The sequence below is a fragment of the Monopterus albus genome, unplaced genomic scaffold (assembly GCF_001952655.1).
Source record: "Monopterus albus unplaced genomic scaffold, M_albus_1.0 scaffold367.1, whole genome shotgun sequence".
NCBI classification, from domain to species: Eukaryota; Metazoa; Chordata; class Actinopteri; order Synbranchiformes; family Synbranchidae; genus Monopterus; species Monopterus albus.
The window spans coordinates 449,121-466,295 of NW_018128247.1; the positions used below are offsets into that span (position 1 = coordinate 449,121).

Below are 17,175 nucleotides of genomic sequence, written 5' to 3' on the forward strand. Positions count from 1 at the left end.
CTGAACACACACACCTGGCATGAAGTGGCACCACTGCCACTACTTTGTGAGTATAACGTTGCTGAACATATCCATCTATGCCATGGGAGGCAATGAAGGAAATGTTCATTTCAGTACTGCAGAGTCCTACAGGCCTGAGATCAAACAGTGGAGTCCTATTGCACTCATGCATGAGTAGAGCAGCAACACCAGCTGCACAACACTCCACAACAAGGTTGAAGTCACAGAGGATCTGGGAATAATTTAGAGTGACAAAGAGTAGCACAGTATGATAGTGATTAGAAAGATAATAGGGCTGCGAGACTGTAATGATTGTGGTAAAACAAAACACAAACTAACAGATAAAAATCAACTTACACAATTAGTTTTTGACTAGTGAATAATTGGGCACTGTCAGACTAAAGGCCTTTAGAAACCTGTTGTGTGCATGAAAGTGTTTAGTGATGTGTGTGGCAGCATTAATAAGTCATTTGTGTGAAGATGCTGTAAGCAGAGGTATAAACATAATCATTTCTGTATAATGTTTGTATTATTTTGATTACATTTGACCCCACTAGACAATGATCACCACCATGAACAGCACTGTGGAGTTGGAGCCATTGTATATGCAGGCCATGTTCTCGCAGTAAGTGCATGAAATGCTGACTGTGGGAGTTGTGGGGAGTATTAATGGTTAGATCCTCCACAGTGCCACAGCAACCACAAAGACTCTTATTGTACATATTTGATTTATTAATTTATTTGATTAGTGATGTTAACTATTGATATTCATCTAATGGCACAAATGTGCCAACCAACTGACAATGCAGCCACTGAGCCTGTTAGTTAGTTAGTCCTGTTAGTCCCCCTCACCAGGAGGGTGAGGGAGAACTGGGGTTGGACTCAAGATAGCTGACCCAGGTGCTAGTACAAAAAAAAGGTGGTTTATTGGAATAAATACAAACAAAGTGACAACATAACAGGGTCCATAATACTTACAACCAGGGAAGGGCAGTGATAACTAAGGAGACCAGGACGAACAGGTAAACACACAAACTAACGGCAGGAAACAGGGTAAGTATTGTCCATAACATGTAGCAATGCTCCGGAGACGAATCAAAAATATGTAATGTAGTGCGATAGAGTCGAGCCAAAACGCACAGTGTCTGTCAGCGTCGCATTCTACCCCCAATCCAGGTTGCGCAGTACATAGCTAATGTTCCGGCCACGACGGAGCGTCTGCCAGAGGTTTATATAAGGTGGCGAAGGTCATCATCGGGATGCACCCCAGCTGTGTGCATCGACAAACCAGTTACTAATTACTGGAATGCCACACAGCTGAGCCCACATGATAGAGAGAGCAGAGGAGAGAAAGACGGAGGAGAGGCAGCGGCCCTGACAGTGCCACATTGCTCATGGCTAAAAACAGAACATAACATCAGCCATCAAAACCCCAAGTTGGTCATTCTGTAGTTACAAGTGAGTCCATATGGAAGAAAGACAAAAAAAAAAAAAAAAAAGCTACATTCTCTTTGGGCTTAAAATAGGCTCTGTCTCCATAATTGTTTTCAATGTATATTTACAAATCACAAAGTTCAGTTTTAATTTGGATTTTCCATATCATCCCAACTTTTTCTGATTGGGGGTTATAGGATAATGTATTTGTAATTTGGTGTGCACTCTGTCTGTGTGTTTGTGAGTGGCTAAGTGTTAACACTTCACCTGAGAAATGTTTACATTTATAATTAAACACAATTTACACAATTTAGAGTCTGATGTGCTGCACTCTGCCTATTAGATTTCACTTGTCCTTTGTGCGTCGAAAAGACCAGGTATGATGTTTTGTTGACAAATGAATAGCCCACTGCCCATGTGCATTTTTATGTGCACAACTCAGTTAATTTCATTAACGAAAACTATGACGAAAAATATTCGTTGACGAACTATTTTCAAGAATGAAAACTAAACTAAAACCAAACAAAAAGTAACGTTTGATAATGGGAACTATGACGAAATGTTTTACACTTTTCGTCAATGCATAAAAGGTAAACGATGGGACGAACGGACATGAAGTAACTTATCGACCTGCTGCATGTATGGATTCACAAACTGTAGGTGCTGATGAGTAAAACAGTTTCCTCCACCAGCCAAAGTCTCTCTGGTTCAGGAGGTGAACTGGCCGCTGGATGTGTTTCACTGCCTTCTAATATTCAGTAACGGTCTGTCTCTGGGGTTAGCGCTTCCTGGATGAAACAGGATTGTGGATCATATTTATCTACAATCCAGAGAATTACGCACTAAAACTGCTGGGGCACACTCGGAAAATGCAGCCGCCGCCATTTGAAACAGTAGGTAAATTCAACATGAAGCACTGTGGATGTAGATGTAACATTATTGTTCCTTTCGGATATCTATTGTGTTACTATCGGTCCCCCCCCAGGACGTGAGCAGTCACACAGCAGGAACGGGATAGCCAGGATTAACGAAGGTTGGCAAGTTGAAATGAAAATGTCGAATACTGCAATAAAATCCGCTGGCCCATACGACCCTCCTCTCCAAACACTGATCCTGTGACGCGGCTGAGAGCAGCGCCGGGTGTAGGATAGATGTGGTGGATGCCTGTGGATGATGCGCGCGCGTCAGGGACTATCTGACCCCAGCTGGGACAACAGAGACTCAGTGATAAAAAGCAACATGGCATCTCTAATAGTCTGCCTGAAAAAAGGAGGGGTTTACGACAGGGAGGCAGAGGAGAAGAGCTCCAGGCGTCTGCACTGTCCTCCTGACTGACCGGCCCGCTGAAGTACCGGGAAGCCAAACCCACCAGTGTGAGGACTGGGAGACTGTATATAAAGGCCAGCAGCGGCATCTGAGCGGGTGTCTGTCACCAAGTCATCACCGGCCGCCTCTTGTGCCATTTTGTCCTCCTGTAAACGAATCTGGATTAAACACTGTTCTAGTATCAGGACAGCATACACAAGGACCAGTCATGTCTCATGGATGGGGATACGGACGCACTAACGGTGAGCACCTTCCAGCATCCTACTGGATGTTCAGGTTTCTGTGTAACAAGTTGAGAACATGCTGCCACACAATTCAGGTTTGCATTAGAATAAACTGTGTAATGTAGACACCAATAAGCTTTAACAAGTTAATCAGTTAAAAAAATATATTACATTACCACAACTGGCATTTTAGAGTAGGGTTACTGGTTAAATGAACATATGAATTTGAAACTTTTTTTGACCCATAGACTTTCAAAATTTATTGTCTGTAGCTCAGCTAGTCTGGAAAACAAAATTTAAGAGGTGAAAGGTTAGCTAGTGTTTAAACTATGACTTTTAGTATTTTAATATTGTAACCACTGCAACGTTAAAATACTGAATACACATAGGGCTTCTATTATTTAACATGAACTTTTGTTCATTTTACTGCTAAGTAAAGTGCTTACATTTTTAAATGTGGAAAGAGAGATATAAAGTCCTGCTTCTAGGGGAAATATTTAATAATAATTACAGAAAAGAGAGTTCATTCTGTTACATTAATTGAATTATTTAATGTGTCAGACTAATAATTAAAGAATAGAGAGTTACACACACATACATACATACATACACTGACTGCAGTAACATATGAGCCCAAAAGTCAGTACACAGGTGTGACACAGTGGGGCTGCTGCAGACACTGAAACAATGCTGCATGTGAAGCAAGAGTTCTGCCTATGTAAAAAAAAAAAAAGAATTATTCCTTTCATCTAACTATTGGTGATAAACTAAAGCCCATGTCTTAAGAGAGAAGGAGAAACAATAATCTCTATCAAGCTACTATATGTCTGGGACCATTAGGCCTGTCCTCATAAGTGAAGTGAAGTGTTGTGCCTTATCTGTGAGGCTTTATGGTTTACAGGTCTGTCATATCCCCCCCAATAAAGTCCAATAATACTGTTATAAAGCCTATAATAAAATGTTCCTTAGTAGAAAAGTAACGCGGATATGTGAAATAATTTAAAGTATGAAATTAGTGTTTGGGCTTTTGATCTAGGTGGAAGTTAGGTGTCAAATGTAGGTGGGGCTAAGACTCCGAAGGGTGACTCATCCCAGGGCCATAAATCAATCTGGGGGCGTTGCCTAGCAATGGATTTTGACAGAAGCAGGACTTTATCTGTGGAACCTTTAAAATCCAATATCCATCAATAGTAATTATTTGACAGAGACATAAAGTGAACGATCTAAAAATGGCTCATAACAAAGTAGACAGAAATAAGATTTCTTATTTACTTCAATCAAATACAGTTAGGAGGTAACAGTACTTTACATGACTACTGAAGGGCGGCTGTGGCTCAGGAGGTAGAGTGGGTCGTTTCCTAACTAGAGGATTAGCGGTTTGATTACCAGCTGGTCCAGTCAACATGTTGAAGTGTCCTTGGGCAAGACATTGAACCCCCAGTTGCTCCCGGTATTGACACCAGTGTGTGAATGTGTGAATGGCCAAATAGTGTGAAAGCACTTTGAGTGTGCTGCAAGTAGAAGACCATTTACCATTACTGTAATTTTTTTCACCACATCTGAGCTTTTACTTACTGTTGCATTGCTACTTTAAAGGATCTGAATATTGCACTGTTGATAAGTAAAATTTGGTAAAAAAAATTGTTAATGTGGAAATATCCATTTGCAGGACCTGCCAATTGGGTGGAAGAATTTCCAGTAGCTAACGGGCCCAGACAGTCGCCTATCAACATTGTCCCCAACGAGGCTCAGTATGACTCCTCTCTGAAGCCTCTGAGACTCAAGTATGACCCCTCTAATACCATGGGCATTCTCAACAATGGACACTCCTTCCAGGTGGAATTTACGGATGACACAGACAGTTCCAGTAAGCACAGCTCAGCTCCTGGTGTTAGGACAGGGAGCCACAAAGAAGACATTTATTCATTCACTCAGTCACATCTGTAATCTTAATTATCCTTGAATTGAATTGTTTGTAAAGTTGTACAACTTCTATGGTACCATTCTAAAACATTTCTAACTTTATCTGTCTGTGCTGTTTTTGCTCCACCCCTGCTGTATGCACTGCACTGCAGCAGATAAGAGCGTCTGATGATGTCAGGGCTCAGTTACTATTCATTATCTGGAGGTCACCCGGGCATCTGCACCACCTCACCCTGCTGCACTGAAAAAGTTCAGCATTCATACAGCAGTGCAAATCATGAAAAGCATATCAATATGAATTAAATAATGATATATTACTTAATTTTTTTATTTGTAAACAGAAAGAAACAATATAAAATATACACTTGTTTTTTTTTTTTTTTTTTAGCAAGAATCATAGCTTCACAACCTCAAATGTTGTGTTTTCTGGGACCTATTATCAGATGAGCTCTGGCACTAATGGAACTGCTGGTAATTTGCTATCAAACCTAAACCATGGACATCCTGCTGAGATGAGTGATTGTAGGACCACATGTTTTATCACTGCTTGGTGACTTTCCTTTAGCCTGTCCTCACTGACTTCCTCTTCACTGGTGGGCTGTGCTGCAGCTGCACAAGTAAAAACAACACAGCGAAAATAGTACTTTATCATTGAGTGAATTAAATATAAGCCTAAAGTTTTGCTGCATGATGCACTTAGCATTGCCTGAAGGTGAGCAGGTTGTTGCGCTGCTATCTGATGGACACTAGGCTGAGGCCAAGTACTCATCCTTCTCAAGTTACTGAACATAACAAGCTGGGTGCTAGATGAATATTCAGGGGACTTCCTTGTCCCCTGTTTGTCATTATCATCATCAAGCAAATATTAAATTCTGCAGTTGGCTTTGGACACTGAAGCCATGTTTGCTGTTAAATAACAGTATTATTGAGTTATCATGTTTGTATATGTCATTCGTTTTTTTTTCTTTGCCAGTGTTTGTAGTGTCAGAGAGAGAAAGAAAAGAACACAAACAGAAGATGTATAGTAAATGAAAGATTTATTAAGAGATCTGTTTGGCCGCAGGGTTGAATAAATCCAGGCATTTAACTTCCAAAAAGGAACTGGCTACTAAAACCATCCCTATCACAGATAGGCTTAGATTTACTTTGATGTTGATGTTAAATCTGTCCTCTCTCGAGTGCATCTCTAATGATTCTGTTATTTTGTTCTAACCAGCCCTGACTGGAGGCCCTGTTTCTGGAACATACCGTTTGAAGCAATTTCATTTCCACTGGGGAGCCAGTGATGACAGAGGCTCAGAACACACTGTAAATGGCATCAAGTTCCCCTGTGAGGTATTGAAACTACTGGAGCTTCTGGGGTTACCAGAACAGGCAACAGAAGACAACAAGCACATACAGTAGTACATGTTAATGGTGGTGCTACCCTGGCTTTGGCAAGAGCCTTGAGTAAAAAATACAAAAGTAATAAATCAGTTTAAAAATAAGTTTTTATATTTTCCATAGACAGTAATCACAGTGGATTGGGAAATGACTGATGCTGGAGCACAGCTACCATCAGAGACACATAACAAACAAACAAAATTTAATTCCTCACAGTGTGAAGTGGCTTTTGGTGAACCCAACACAGGCTTGAAAACAGCACTGTTAAAACAATTACATCTGTGAGGAAACAAACTTTTGGCCGTGTTATGTGAACACCTCTGTGGCTTGCTATAACAGCTGGATGGCTCTCTTTAGATCACTGTCTCAATATTTGTACAATATCCACACTCTAGCTGATGTTAAGTTTTGGAGAAGATGATGCATTGTTTGTAACCTCTGCCTTTCATACCAGACGTTTACCTCTTTTTCTTGTCAGCTTCACCTGGTGCACTGGAACACTAAGTACCCTAACTTTGGAGAGGCAGCCAGCGAGCCTGATGGACTTGCTGTGGTTGGGGTCTTTCTCAAGGTGAGCCATCAAACCAACAGTCTGCCACTGTCCTGGCAAGGGTACTAGTATTCATGCCTGCGGTGGGAGTACGTATATATGTACTGTATATGTAAGGTGAAGCAGAAGCCAAATAGTGAAAACTGTATATGAAATTTGTAAATTATATTGTGGGTGTATCTGTGTTGTGATCCAGATTGGTCCTGCCAACCCCAGACTTCAGAAGGTTCTGGATGCCTTGGATGCTATTAAGGCCAAGGTAAAAACAACTGTCCCACAGTTCATAAAACAAAGCTTTGCTGAATGTGCACATATGTTTTATGAACACCAATTTATAAGCTTGGAAACTAACAACATCTTTCACATGGACTGTCTTCCTTCGTGCCTACCTCACTCCTTCTCTTCTGTGCTTCCTTCCCTGGTGGCCAAAGGGAAAGGAGACCACCTTTTCAAACTTTGATGCAAAGACTCTGCTTCCTCCTTCACTGCGTTATTGGACTTATGAAGGCTCTCTGACCACCCCCCCCCTGCTGGAGAGTGTCACCTGGATTGTCCTCAAGGAACCAATCAGTGTCAGCCCTGCACAAGTAATTAACTTGCTTCACTTACATAAAATAAAAATGAGTAAAAACAAACAAACAAGCAAACTAGCAACCCAGCCCTGTGCTTCTCCCTATCGGAATGAGGTGCAGTACAACTTGAAAGTAGAGATTTAACTGTGAAAAATATGTGAGTATAATACCCAGACATAGGTATGCACTGTACAGTTGAAATGTGTTACACAGAGTCATATAGTTCCATATCTGAGCAGTCCCTGGTCTTGAATTGCAGATGGGTTCTAGCTTGTCCTTAGCTTTGTTGTTTCTAAAGAAAAACACGACAACCAAAGTTTCAAGTACTAAAGCTTTACAGTAGCAATAGCAATTTTTGGGAAGCCTAATAAAACAAAGGCAAGAACAGTGATTTGCATATGCCTTGGACAACGTCTTTAAGGCACAGCTATTTCTTCTTGGAGGAAAGAAAGTTTGGTCTGCTGTGCTGTAATGCAGGGTCAAGGAACAAATACATGCAGGACTGAAGTTTAGCTTGAGAGTCGATGATAAAAACAATCGAAGTGAAGCCATAGCTGGCGCTGGATTACACAGCAGATACTATATAATGCAAATATCACTAGGAAGGTTATATGAGCATGTGTGGTTCACTGTACACATATAGTACATGTATTTATGTGCACGATAGCTACTCTGTTTTTGTGTTGGTTCTACCTGCCAATATGTGAGTTTGCAGCGTTGGGGATTACTGATCTACAAGTAATTAAACTAGCAGTTTAGCTACTTTTTGCAGTTACTTGCTGGTAGTTCAACTACATTCATAGCTGTGTAGCTACTGTAGTAGTTAAATGACATTTTTGCCATTTTTTTGTGTAGTTAACTACTGCAGCTACAGATAATTTTGGGCCAGGAAAGGAAAGGAATGATTTTTTTATTTTATTTTACCATTGCTTCTCTAACCCTAACCGCCTTTTGGATAAGAACTGGGAGAAACTGCTCATGTGTTGTATAAACAAGAGATTCTGCTCTGCGAAGGAGTAGTAAAAGACAGGCCAGTGTTCAAATTGTTCATACAGTCTAAGAAGTGTAAGTTCAAGACTGTTTTAGTTGTTTAGTTTGTACAAGTCAGATGCTGCAAAAGTAACACAGCAGGCTCATATTTTTTAGACCAGTGCTAAAAGGTCAAGGTGCACTTATACATAAATGCACTGTCTTCAATGTATATAGTTGTTAAAGATAATACAAAAATCCAAATTTGTTTAAAAGAAACAGCCTATATAGTGTCATTGTGAAAAGCCCAGATGGGAGTGTTTTGTTTAGCACAGGTTTTCTGTCTCTGGTAAACAAACTCACTTGAGTGGCATTTTTTGCTGGCATGTTCAGTAAGTTTTCTTTTATTGTGTTCTAATTTTGTATCACATGTACAGTTTGATCATTTTTCACAAAGTAGTTTGAACTTCTTATCCAAAGTAATTTTACTTGACCAAACTACATTTCTGTCTGGTGTAGTCTGGCTGCAGTTTAACTTCATCTAGTGTGAAGTAATTGATAGTTTGCAAAGCTACATTTTCAGAGTGGTTACCTCAGCACTGTGAGTTGGAGATGCTTCTTCAGTACAGCACTTTAGGTATGTAATTTCTTGAGATTGCTACTGGATTTTCCAGTGGAAGCTGAAAGTGTCCAACGTACTATAAATATGAAAATAAAAGCCATGAAGCCTTGGGGAGTCTGAGGAACAAACAAGTAGTCAGTTACTGCAGAATGAAGAGAGCTGGTTAATTCCCTGTATGTCTCTTTTTGACATTATTTTTAAATAGCCTTGTGCACATTTTAGACTTTGATTTGGAAATCATCTCATTTAGTGTTTGTGCATGGTTTAAAGAGGCAGAATGTTGGTCCAAACATTGTCGAGGTCAAGACTGTAAGAAGCCATATCATGCTTTAGTGTAGGGTGGGTCTGACTCTCAAGTGCCTTGTGTTTCACTTAGATTACACTGACTGGCTGTATCTCCAGTGGGCAGTTTGCACTCTGTCTCTTTACGTAATTAACACTGCCACAGTACCTTCATGTGGCATTAAAACAAGTAGTTTCAATGCTCAGCATTTGCTCCCTAAGTAAAAACTGGATGTACAATTATGAGATGTGCAGATGTGAAGAAATATCCCCAGTGAGAACTGTAGAACTGAATACACTGATAGCAGCACAGTGCAGCACGTACTTTGTTGTGACAGAAAACTGCAAGCGTTGCTGACGTAGGCTGCTAAGGGAAATTATATCCAAACTCAGCAGCTAGCCAAACACTAAATGATCCCAGAAGAGTTGTTGCTGCTGCTAGTCTTTGCACTCACTCACACACATTTATCTTTTTATAACTGGGAGAACCCTCACTGGCATAATGCATTTCCTAGTTTACCATAACCTTAACCATCATAACCCTCAAACAGCCTTTTGAAGGTGTGATGATGAGCCACACACATGGCTGTGTCTTTTACACTTACAGTCAGAAGTTTCCATACACCAAATACATCTAAACTCAGTTTTTCACATCTCCTGACATTTAACCTTATAAACATTTCCTGTCTTAGGCCAGTTAGGGTCACTGCTTTATTTTAAGAATGTGAAATGTCAGAATAATAGTAGCGAGAAAGATTTATCTCAGCTTTTATTTCTTTCATCATATTCCCAGTGGGTCAAAAGTTTGCATATGCTTTGTTAGCATTTAGTAGCATTGCTTTAAAATTGTTTAACTTGAGGCGAATGTTTTGGGATGCCTTCCACAAGCTTGTTACAACAAGCTGCTGGAGTTTCAGCCCATTCCTCCTGACAGAACTGGTGGAACTGGGTCAGGTTTGGAGGCCTCCTTGCTTGCACACACTTTTTCAGTTCTGCCCACAAATGTTCTATTGGACTGAGCTCAGGGCTTTGTGACGGCCTCTCCAGTACCTTGACTTGGTTGTCCTTAACCATTTTGCCACAACTTTGCAAGTCTGCTTGGGGTCACTGTCCATTTGGAAAATCCATCCACAGTTGCACCTCCTACTGACTCAAATGATGTCAATTAGCCAATCATAAGCTTCTAAAGCCATGACATCATGTTCTGGAATTTTTCCAAGTTATTTAAAGGCCCAGTCAGCTGAGTGGACTTCTGACCCACTGGAATTGTCCATCCATCCATTATCTATACTGCTTATTCCTGAATAGGGTTGCAGGGGGGCTGGAGCCACTTCCAGCTGACACTGGGTGAGAGGCAGGGTCCACCCTGGACAGGTTGCCAGTCTATAACAGGGCTGACATGTAAACAAACAAGCACACACACTTGCACTCACTTCTAGGGGCAATTTAGAGTCACTAATCAACCTAAACTGCATGTCTTTGGACTGTGGGAGGAAGCCGGAGTACCCGAAGAGGCACACACAGGCACAGGGAGAACATGCAGACTCCACACAGAAAGGCATCCGGTCACTCTGAGGCGACAGCGTTAACCACCACACTGCTGTGCTGCCCTACTGGAATTGTGAATTATAAGTGAAATAATGGACTTGTAAACAACTGTTGGAAAGTTACTTGTGTCCTGCATAAAGTACATGTTCTTACCAACTTGCCAAAATGAGAGTTTGTTAACTTGACATCTGTAGAGTGGTTAAAAATCTGTTTTAATGACTTCAACCTAAGTGTATGTAAACTTCTGACTGTACCATTCCAGTGAACATGTTCTCGTGGTTCCTGTAGGCTGTTTCAGTAGTTGGGCAGTTTTGCATCACAATGTGCACATGAGAGATAAGCACCAAAGCAGGAGGGTGTGATGTGGCTGCCCTGTGCATCACTTGATTAAGGATATACTGGGGCAAGTGAAGCACCTGATTACATTCTACCTTTCTAAAAGTAGCTGATCAGGTAGTCACAGATTCCCATCAGTCCCAGGGGTTGTGCAGTAGTTCTTTAAACATCACTGTACGCCTGTTTTTAACTGAGAAAACAAGAGGTCATGGGAATATTTCTTGTTCCCAACAATGGATGATGAAGCACTCAGACGTCTTACCTGAATAAAAGTAACAATACCACAGTGTAGAAAATCCTCAGTTACAAGAAAAGGTCTTGCATTGTAAAGTTTACTTAGGTAAAAGTACAAAAGTATTATCATCAAACTATACTTCAAGTACCAGAAGTGAAATGATTCATAGTGCAAACTTATACATTTCACATTAATGTATTATTGGATCATTTAGTTCATTGGCATGATGTTATCTCCTGCTTTTGCTTTCTAGCGTGCTGCACCTCCACCATTACCATTAGGTCAGCTGCAGGGTCATTAGCTGGGAACTGCCTTTCACCAATGTTTCATCAGCCTACATCTCCAGGTGGAGGGGCAGTGGCAAATTGGGGACATCTCCTTGCCACCCCTTTGCTGCAACCTCTAGGGGGGTGTTAGACCCCAACCAATATCTTTCCTCCAGAGCCACAGCCAGTAGCTAGCTTTCTCTGCCTCCACTTCTAGTTCCTTTACCATCTTACATAGGTTTGAACCTGTCACACCAGCACCATGAAGCGGCTGGACTACTGTTTTGCTGACAAAGGCCCATCATCCAACTTCCAAGGGATAAACCCTGGCTCTCCAGTCGGCCTCTTGACAAGTTGCTATCAGCTCTGTGTACTTAAGCATTATTACTGATGCTTATTGATGCATTATTGTCTTCATTATTTAATGTTGCCTGTGACAAGGTCCATACAAATACAATAATTTGTTTGGTATTTTAAAAGCATATCCTATGTGTTTTAATTGTAAAATCTTAACTACAGCAGTGGTTTAAAAAGTGCAGTGGAGTAAAAACTACAATATTTACCTCGAAAATTTTGTGAAGTCAGATTGAAGTAGCATAAAATTGAAATATTAAAATAAACTACAAACACCTCAATACTGTACTTACTACATACAGTATTTAAGTTCATGTATTTAGTAACTTTCCAACACTGCTTCTTTCTATGCAACACACACTCTGTCTCATTTGCATTCAAACTGGAATGGCCAAACAGTAGGCTGTGCACAGTACAGTACATAATCACAGATTCTTGTCAGCACAACCTTTTATGTAAATACAGTTAAATGTCTATATTGTGTTTATAAACCTTAGACACCAAAAGTACCTGTCAGTATTTGATGCCCTGGGATGAGAACGTATTGGCAGCACATGATATTTCAATTATATTATACAGCATAGCAAATGCATTTGCATTACATTTCACCAACTGCTAATGTGACTCTACATGGAACTCATACTCTAATTATCTTGTTCTCTGTCATCTTTCTCCTTGTCTCTTCTTCTTCATTAGATGGCCATATTCCGCAAGCTCCTTTTCACTGAAGAAGAAGAAGTTCCATACCACATGGTGGACAACTTCCGTCCTCCTCAGCCTCTGAAGGGCCGTGAGGTCCGCGCCTCATTCAAATAAACCCTACTTCATCTTGATAACTTCCTTTTTTAGATTTTTAAAGGTCTATTGATGAAAGCCAAGAGTTAGCGTTACAGGCTACAGTGCTTAGGCAGCTATATATTATGGGATCATGCATGTGTGCTGTATGTTACAATTAGAAAGCACACCTAGCTGATGCTATGTATAGTAGATGTAGGTCTAAATTACATACAAGGATATTTATTATAAGAGTCATAATAATAATAATTCCTCAATATTTTAAAAATATAAAGAATATGCTTTGCCTGGTTTGGAAAATGACTTTATCAACTTCCAGAAGCTTTTTTTTGTGAGTGTGTTGTGCATTGTGTTGCAGACAGCTGCAATGACAGAAACTGACGTTTTTGGGCGTGACATTTTTCAGTGCTGACTATACATTTGTGCAGTGGGCAAGGGCGTAGTTTTGCATGGCAGGGCAGAAAGGTTCCTACCAAACCCATGCTCCAGACCAGTAACACTGGTCTCAGAGTGCAGTGGCTGTGAGACGAGAGCGCAGGGACCGTCTACAAAGTGCAGCACTGAAAAGAGAGGCCTACTACAAAAATATTCAATAAATTTACTTTTACCCAGTGTAGTGTTACCAAAATTACTTCACACATCAATGGCCATTTGATGGTTATACTAGAACCCTTAGGACAAATACATTTTTTTCAGAATTTGGGGTAATTTTTATTAGAAAAATATTCAATAACTCCACTCATACATTGCAGTATCACCAACATCACTCATCATTAGGGTTGTCTGTGCAGATTCTCAGTCATCCAGGTCATAAAAGCTGAAAGAAAAAAAATCAACTGGACTAGATTTCAAATCTAGTCCAGTTGATTTTTTCTAAGTTCTTTCAAAATCATTAGGGTTGCAAAATTCCATGAATTTTCAAAGTTGGAAACTTTCCATGGGAATTAACAAGATTATATGTCAATAAACTGGAAATTTGCAAACTTGCTGATTAGCCTGTCACAGGGACCTTAGAGTTGAAAAAACTTCTTGCAGCATATTCTGATTAAATCAATTAGCTTTAATGCAAAATCAGTTGCTTTCTACCCTGTGCATTTCTCAGTCACATGCACACAGCACACTACTTACTGCAGGGCTACTTAGTTCACGCCCCCCTGCATGCACTGTGCAGTCCGTAGTCACATGTAAAAATAATTTCTAGAATCCTGCACACTACAGCAGGACTACTGAAGCAACACCATTTGAGCCCAGGGACTACGTCCAGTCAATTAGGTTTGATGATATTATTAGGGTGAATATATTTGATCAAAAGGTATTAAAGTTTAACTGACAAAACACTAAATCAAAATGTGCTTTTATACAGTAGCTAGCTAGGAAGCAGACATGGAGGATGTTGATGAGGTCCAGGAAAAAGAGACCTGAAAGGTTGAAAGGAGTGCAAGGAAAAATGCAGAAGCCAGGGAATATGTTAATTTTATTCAACATTCATTCTTTTTGTTGGTCAGTGACAGAATACATTAAAGTTCTACTCCATCAAAAATGTCATTTTTTAAATTGGCATGAGTTTACATGCATGTATGCTTATGACCAAACAAAATGTTTATGTCGTTGTTTGCATACAATACAGTTTGTATAAATAACCTCAAATTTCCAATTAACTCCCATAAATTCCCATGGAACGTTTTCAGAATGTTTCCAGAAATTTTCCATCACTCTGCAACCCTACTCACCCTCATGCACAGGCTAGAAACCCCATGAAGATGAAATATTTTGTTTGAATTCAGCATCAGGCAAGAGAAGCAGAGCAGGCTGATGAGGGAACAGGTGCATCTTCAGTGCTTCAAGTGAGGCTCTAATTCGTGGGTAGAATCAGGGATTAAGGAGTATGTTTTCAGGGGGTGGGGATGTTGTCCCTACCAATGTTGAGCTCAAACTTATGGCCCTTGGCACTGGGGCCTTCACCCATCAACTGGTGCTTTTATCCAAGTAGATTTTTAGACTTAGGATCATCTCATGATGATAATACTATGTAGTGCTATAGTACACTGTGAAGGAGAGTCCTATATAATATTGGCTAATACAACTGCCCGAGGCCATGTCCATACTAATGCATGTAAATAAAAGATCCAGTGTTTCTTCTTTGTGCTAATTTTCCATCCACATGGATCTTTTTATGCAAAAACCTCAGACACATTGTGTTACTGTGAACATGACTTTAACCAATTCATACTGTCAGAAACGGCGCGTAATGCGGCCGAAAAGTGTTAGGTGAACTCAATTAAATGGCCAGACAAGGAAGTGTAAAACAAAACCGTCTCTTTATTAAGAGAACTAACGTTGAACAAAAGAAAACCATACAAGACACAATGAAAACACAAAACTCACATGTCCTTAACAGTCCGAGGTCAGAGCCAGCAAACACATCCAACAGAGGTGATCCAAAAATATGTAGTCCAGAGGGAAGTCCAATATCATACACTGTGGCAGTCTGAGACAAGAGGGCAAAGCAGAAATGAATATACCAAGGTAACAGTCCGGGTCAGAAACACAAAATACCAAAACCGAAGAAAATGCTGGAAAGTCAGAGCTGGGGTCTAGAACAATCTGGCAGCGTCCTGGTGGGAGGACGCTGCCTAAATAGAGGTGCAAACAATAACGAAACAGGTGAAACCAATGTGAGTGATGAAGAACACAAAAAGACCGAAACTAAGGTGAAACAAAAACAGGAAGTAACATCAAAATAAAAGCCGGACAGGAAGCAGTGGAACCGAATCATGACACATTCTTTCAGTGGCTCTACAGAACAAGTGTCTCAATTTTAATAAGAACTATGACAACTGAACTACCCATCAGCACAGTGCATTAAACATTGTCTTTCAGACTCAAGTAAGACAGAACTTTGTTAGAAAGAATTTTAAGGGTCAATTCTTGATTAATCCCTTGAAAAAACTGTAGGTGGCTCCCCAAAACCTTCACTAGATCAGACGTGCAAAGGATTATAGCCCACACACTGATTTGACGCTCCAGCTTGGCCTGAATAAATATAACTATTGGACCATCAAATCAATTCATAATTCTACATGAAAACAAGCTACAGTATCAACATATGTCATAAACATATTCATGAAATTGTTATACACTATGAAAAATGTTTATAATCATGACTCCACTTAACTGAGCTGGAATCATTGACAGTGATGAGAGACCATACTTTTTAGCTTTTATATCAATGTTATTAAAAATAAGCTTTCAGTGTGGCTATACAGAAACAGCTATAACTCTTTAAAGCATGTCACTTGTAAACCAATGGAAAAATTGTTTGTGTGAATGTCATGTTATAAAGGAAATAGAATTTTATCAATAAAATCTCAGATTTTAAGCAAATTTACAGATGCCTCAAAATTGTCTTTTTTCTTCATAACTTATTAAAATGTTTAGACAGAAAGGTATGGTTTTCCCTGACCTTTTCTATAGCTCCTCCACGAAGTTGACATTTCTCACTGGATTGCCATGAAATTTAGTACAGATAGCCATAGCACCTCTAAATGTGAGGCCATGGTACTCTGCCGGAAAATGGTGGACTGCTCCCTCTGGGTTGGGAACGAATTTAACTATCTCAGGGTGTTGTTTCACGAGTGAAGGTAGAATTGAGTGTATAACACGAATGTTGTACTAGACTGTTAAGTGTCTTAGAGATACAGTGTGGAGTTCAGACATCAGGAAGGGACTCAGAGTAGAACCACTGTGTCTTCACATTGACATGAGCCATCTGGGGTGGTTCAAGCATCTTATCAGGATGCCTCCAGGGTGCCTCCCTTTGGAGGTCTTCCGAGCATGTTGATCTGGTAGGAGACCCCGGGGCAAACCCAGAACATGCTGAAGAGATCATATATCTCATCTGCGGAACCTTTGACGGACTGCTGTTTCCTGCGGTAAAACGTACTCATTTCCTGTTTTCTGTATTTGCACTGCGTTGTGCTTGCTTCCAGATTGTTTAGGAATTAAACTCACTATTTTCTAGGTTCATCTGAATTTTTGAGTGACAACATACGCTTGCACCACTTAAAGCACTTGTTTTGCAGAAGTTCTTGCTAACTACCAAATTTAACTTGCTACTTTAGGTCGGCTAGTTTAGAAGCTAGCTAAGCTAGTAGCTTAATCGAGAGCAATGGCTTCCCCCTCTTCCTCTCCTCCTTTCTCTTGCTCGGAGTGTCGCATGTTCAGTTATTCCTCTGCCTCCTTTAGCGATAATGGTACTTGTAATAAATGTCAGATGCTAGCAGCATTGGAGGCGAGGCTCACAGACTTAGAAGCGCGGCTCCACCCCATGGAGAATAGGCCAGCTAGCTATGCCCA

General features: G+C 40.3%; 1 protein-coding gene across 2 annotated transcripts; it reads left to right on the plus strand.

Annotated features, from left to right (window-relative positions):
* Positions 1-2,162: 2,162 nt before the first annotated feature.
* On the plus strand, positions 2,163-15,122 carry cahz (carbonic anhydrase). Of its 2 annotated transcripts, XM_020585488.1 has the most exons (8): positions 2,163-2,327; positions 2,420-3,002; positions 4,654-4,851; positions 6,124-6,242; positions 6,769-6,861; positions 7,037-7,099; positions 7,272-7,427; positions 12,721-15,122. In XM_020585488.1, exons 2-8 carry the CDS (start codon positions 2,969-2,971, stop codon positions 12,838-12,840), a joined length of 783 nt encoding a protein of 260 aa, XP_020441144.1. In that variant the 5' UTR covers positions 2,163-2,327; positions 2,420-2,968; the 3' UTR covers positions 12,841-15,122. The 2 variants fall into 2 exon arrangements, with proteins under 2 accessions (XP_020441144.1, XP_020441143.1); XM_020585487.1 differs by having other exon boundaries at positions 2,163-3,002.
* Positions 15,123-17,175: the final 2,053 nt, after the last annotated feature.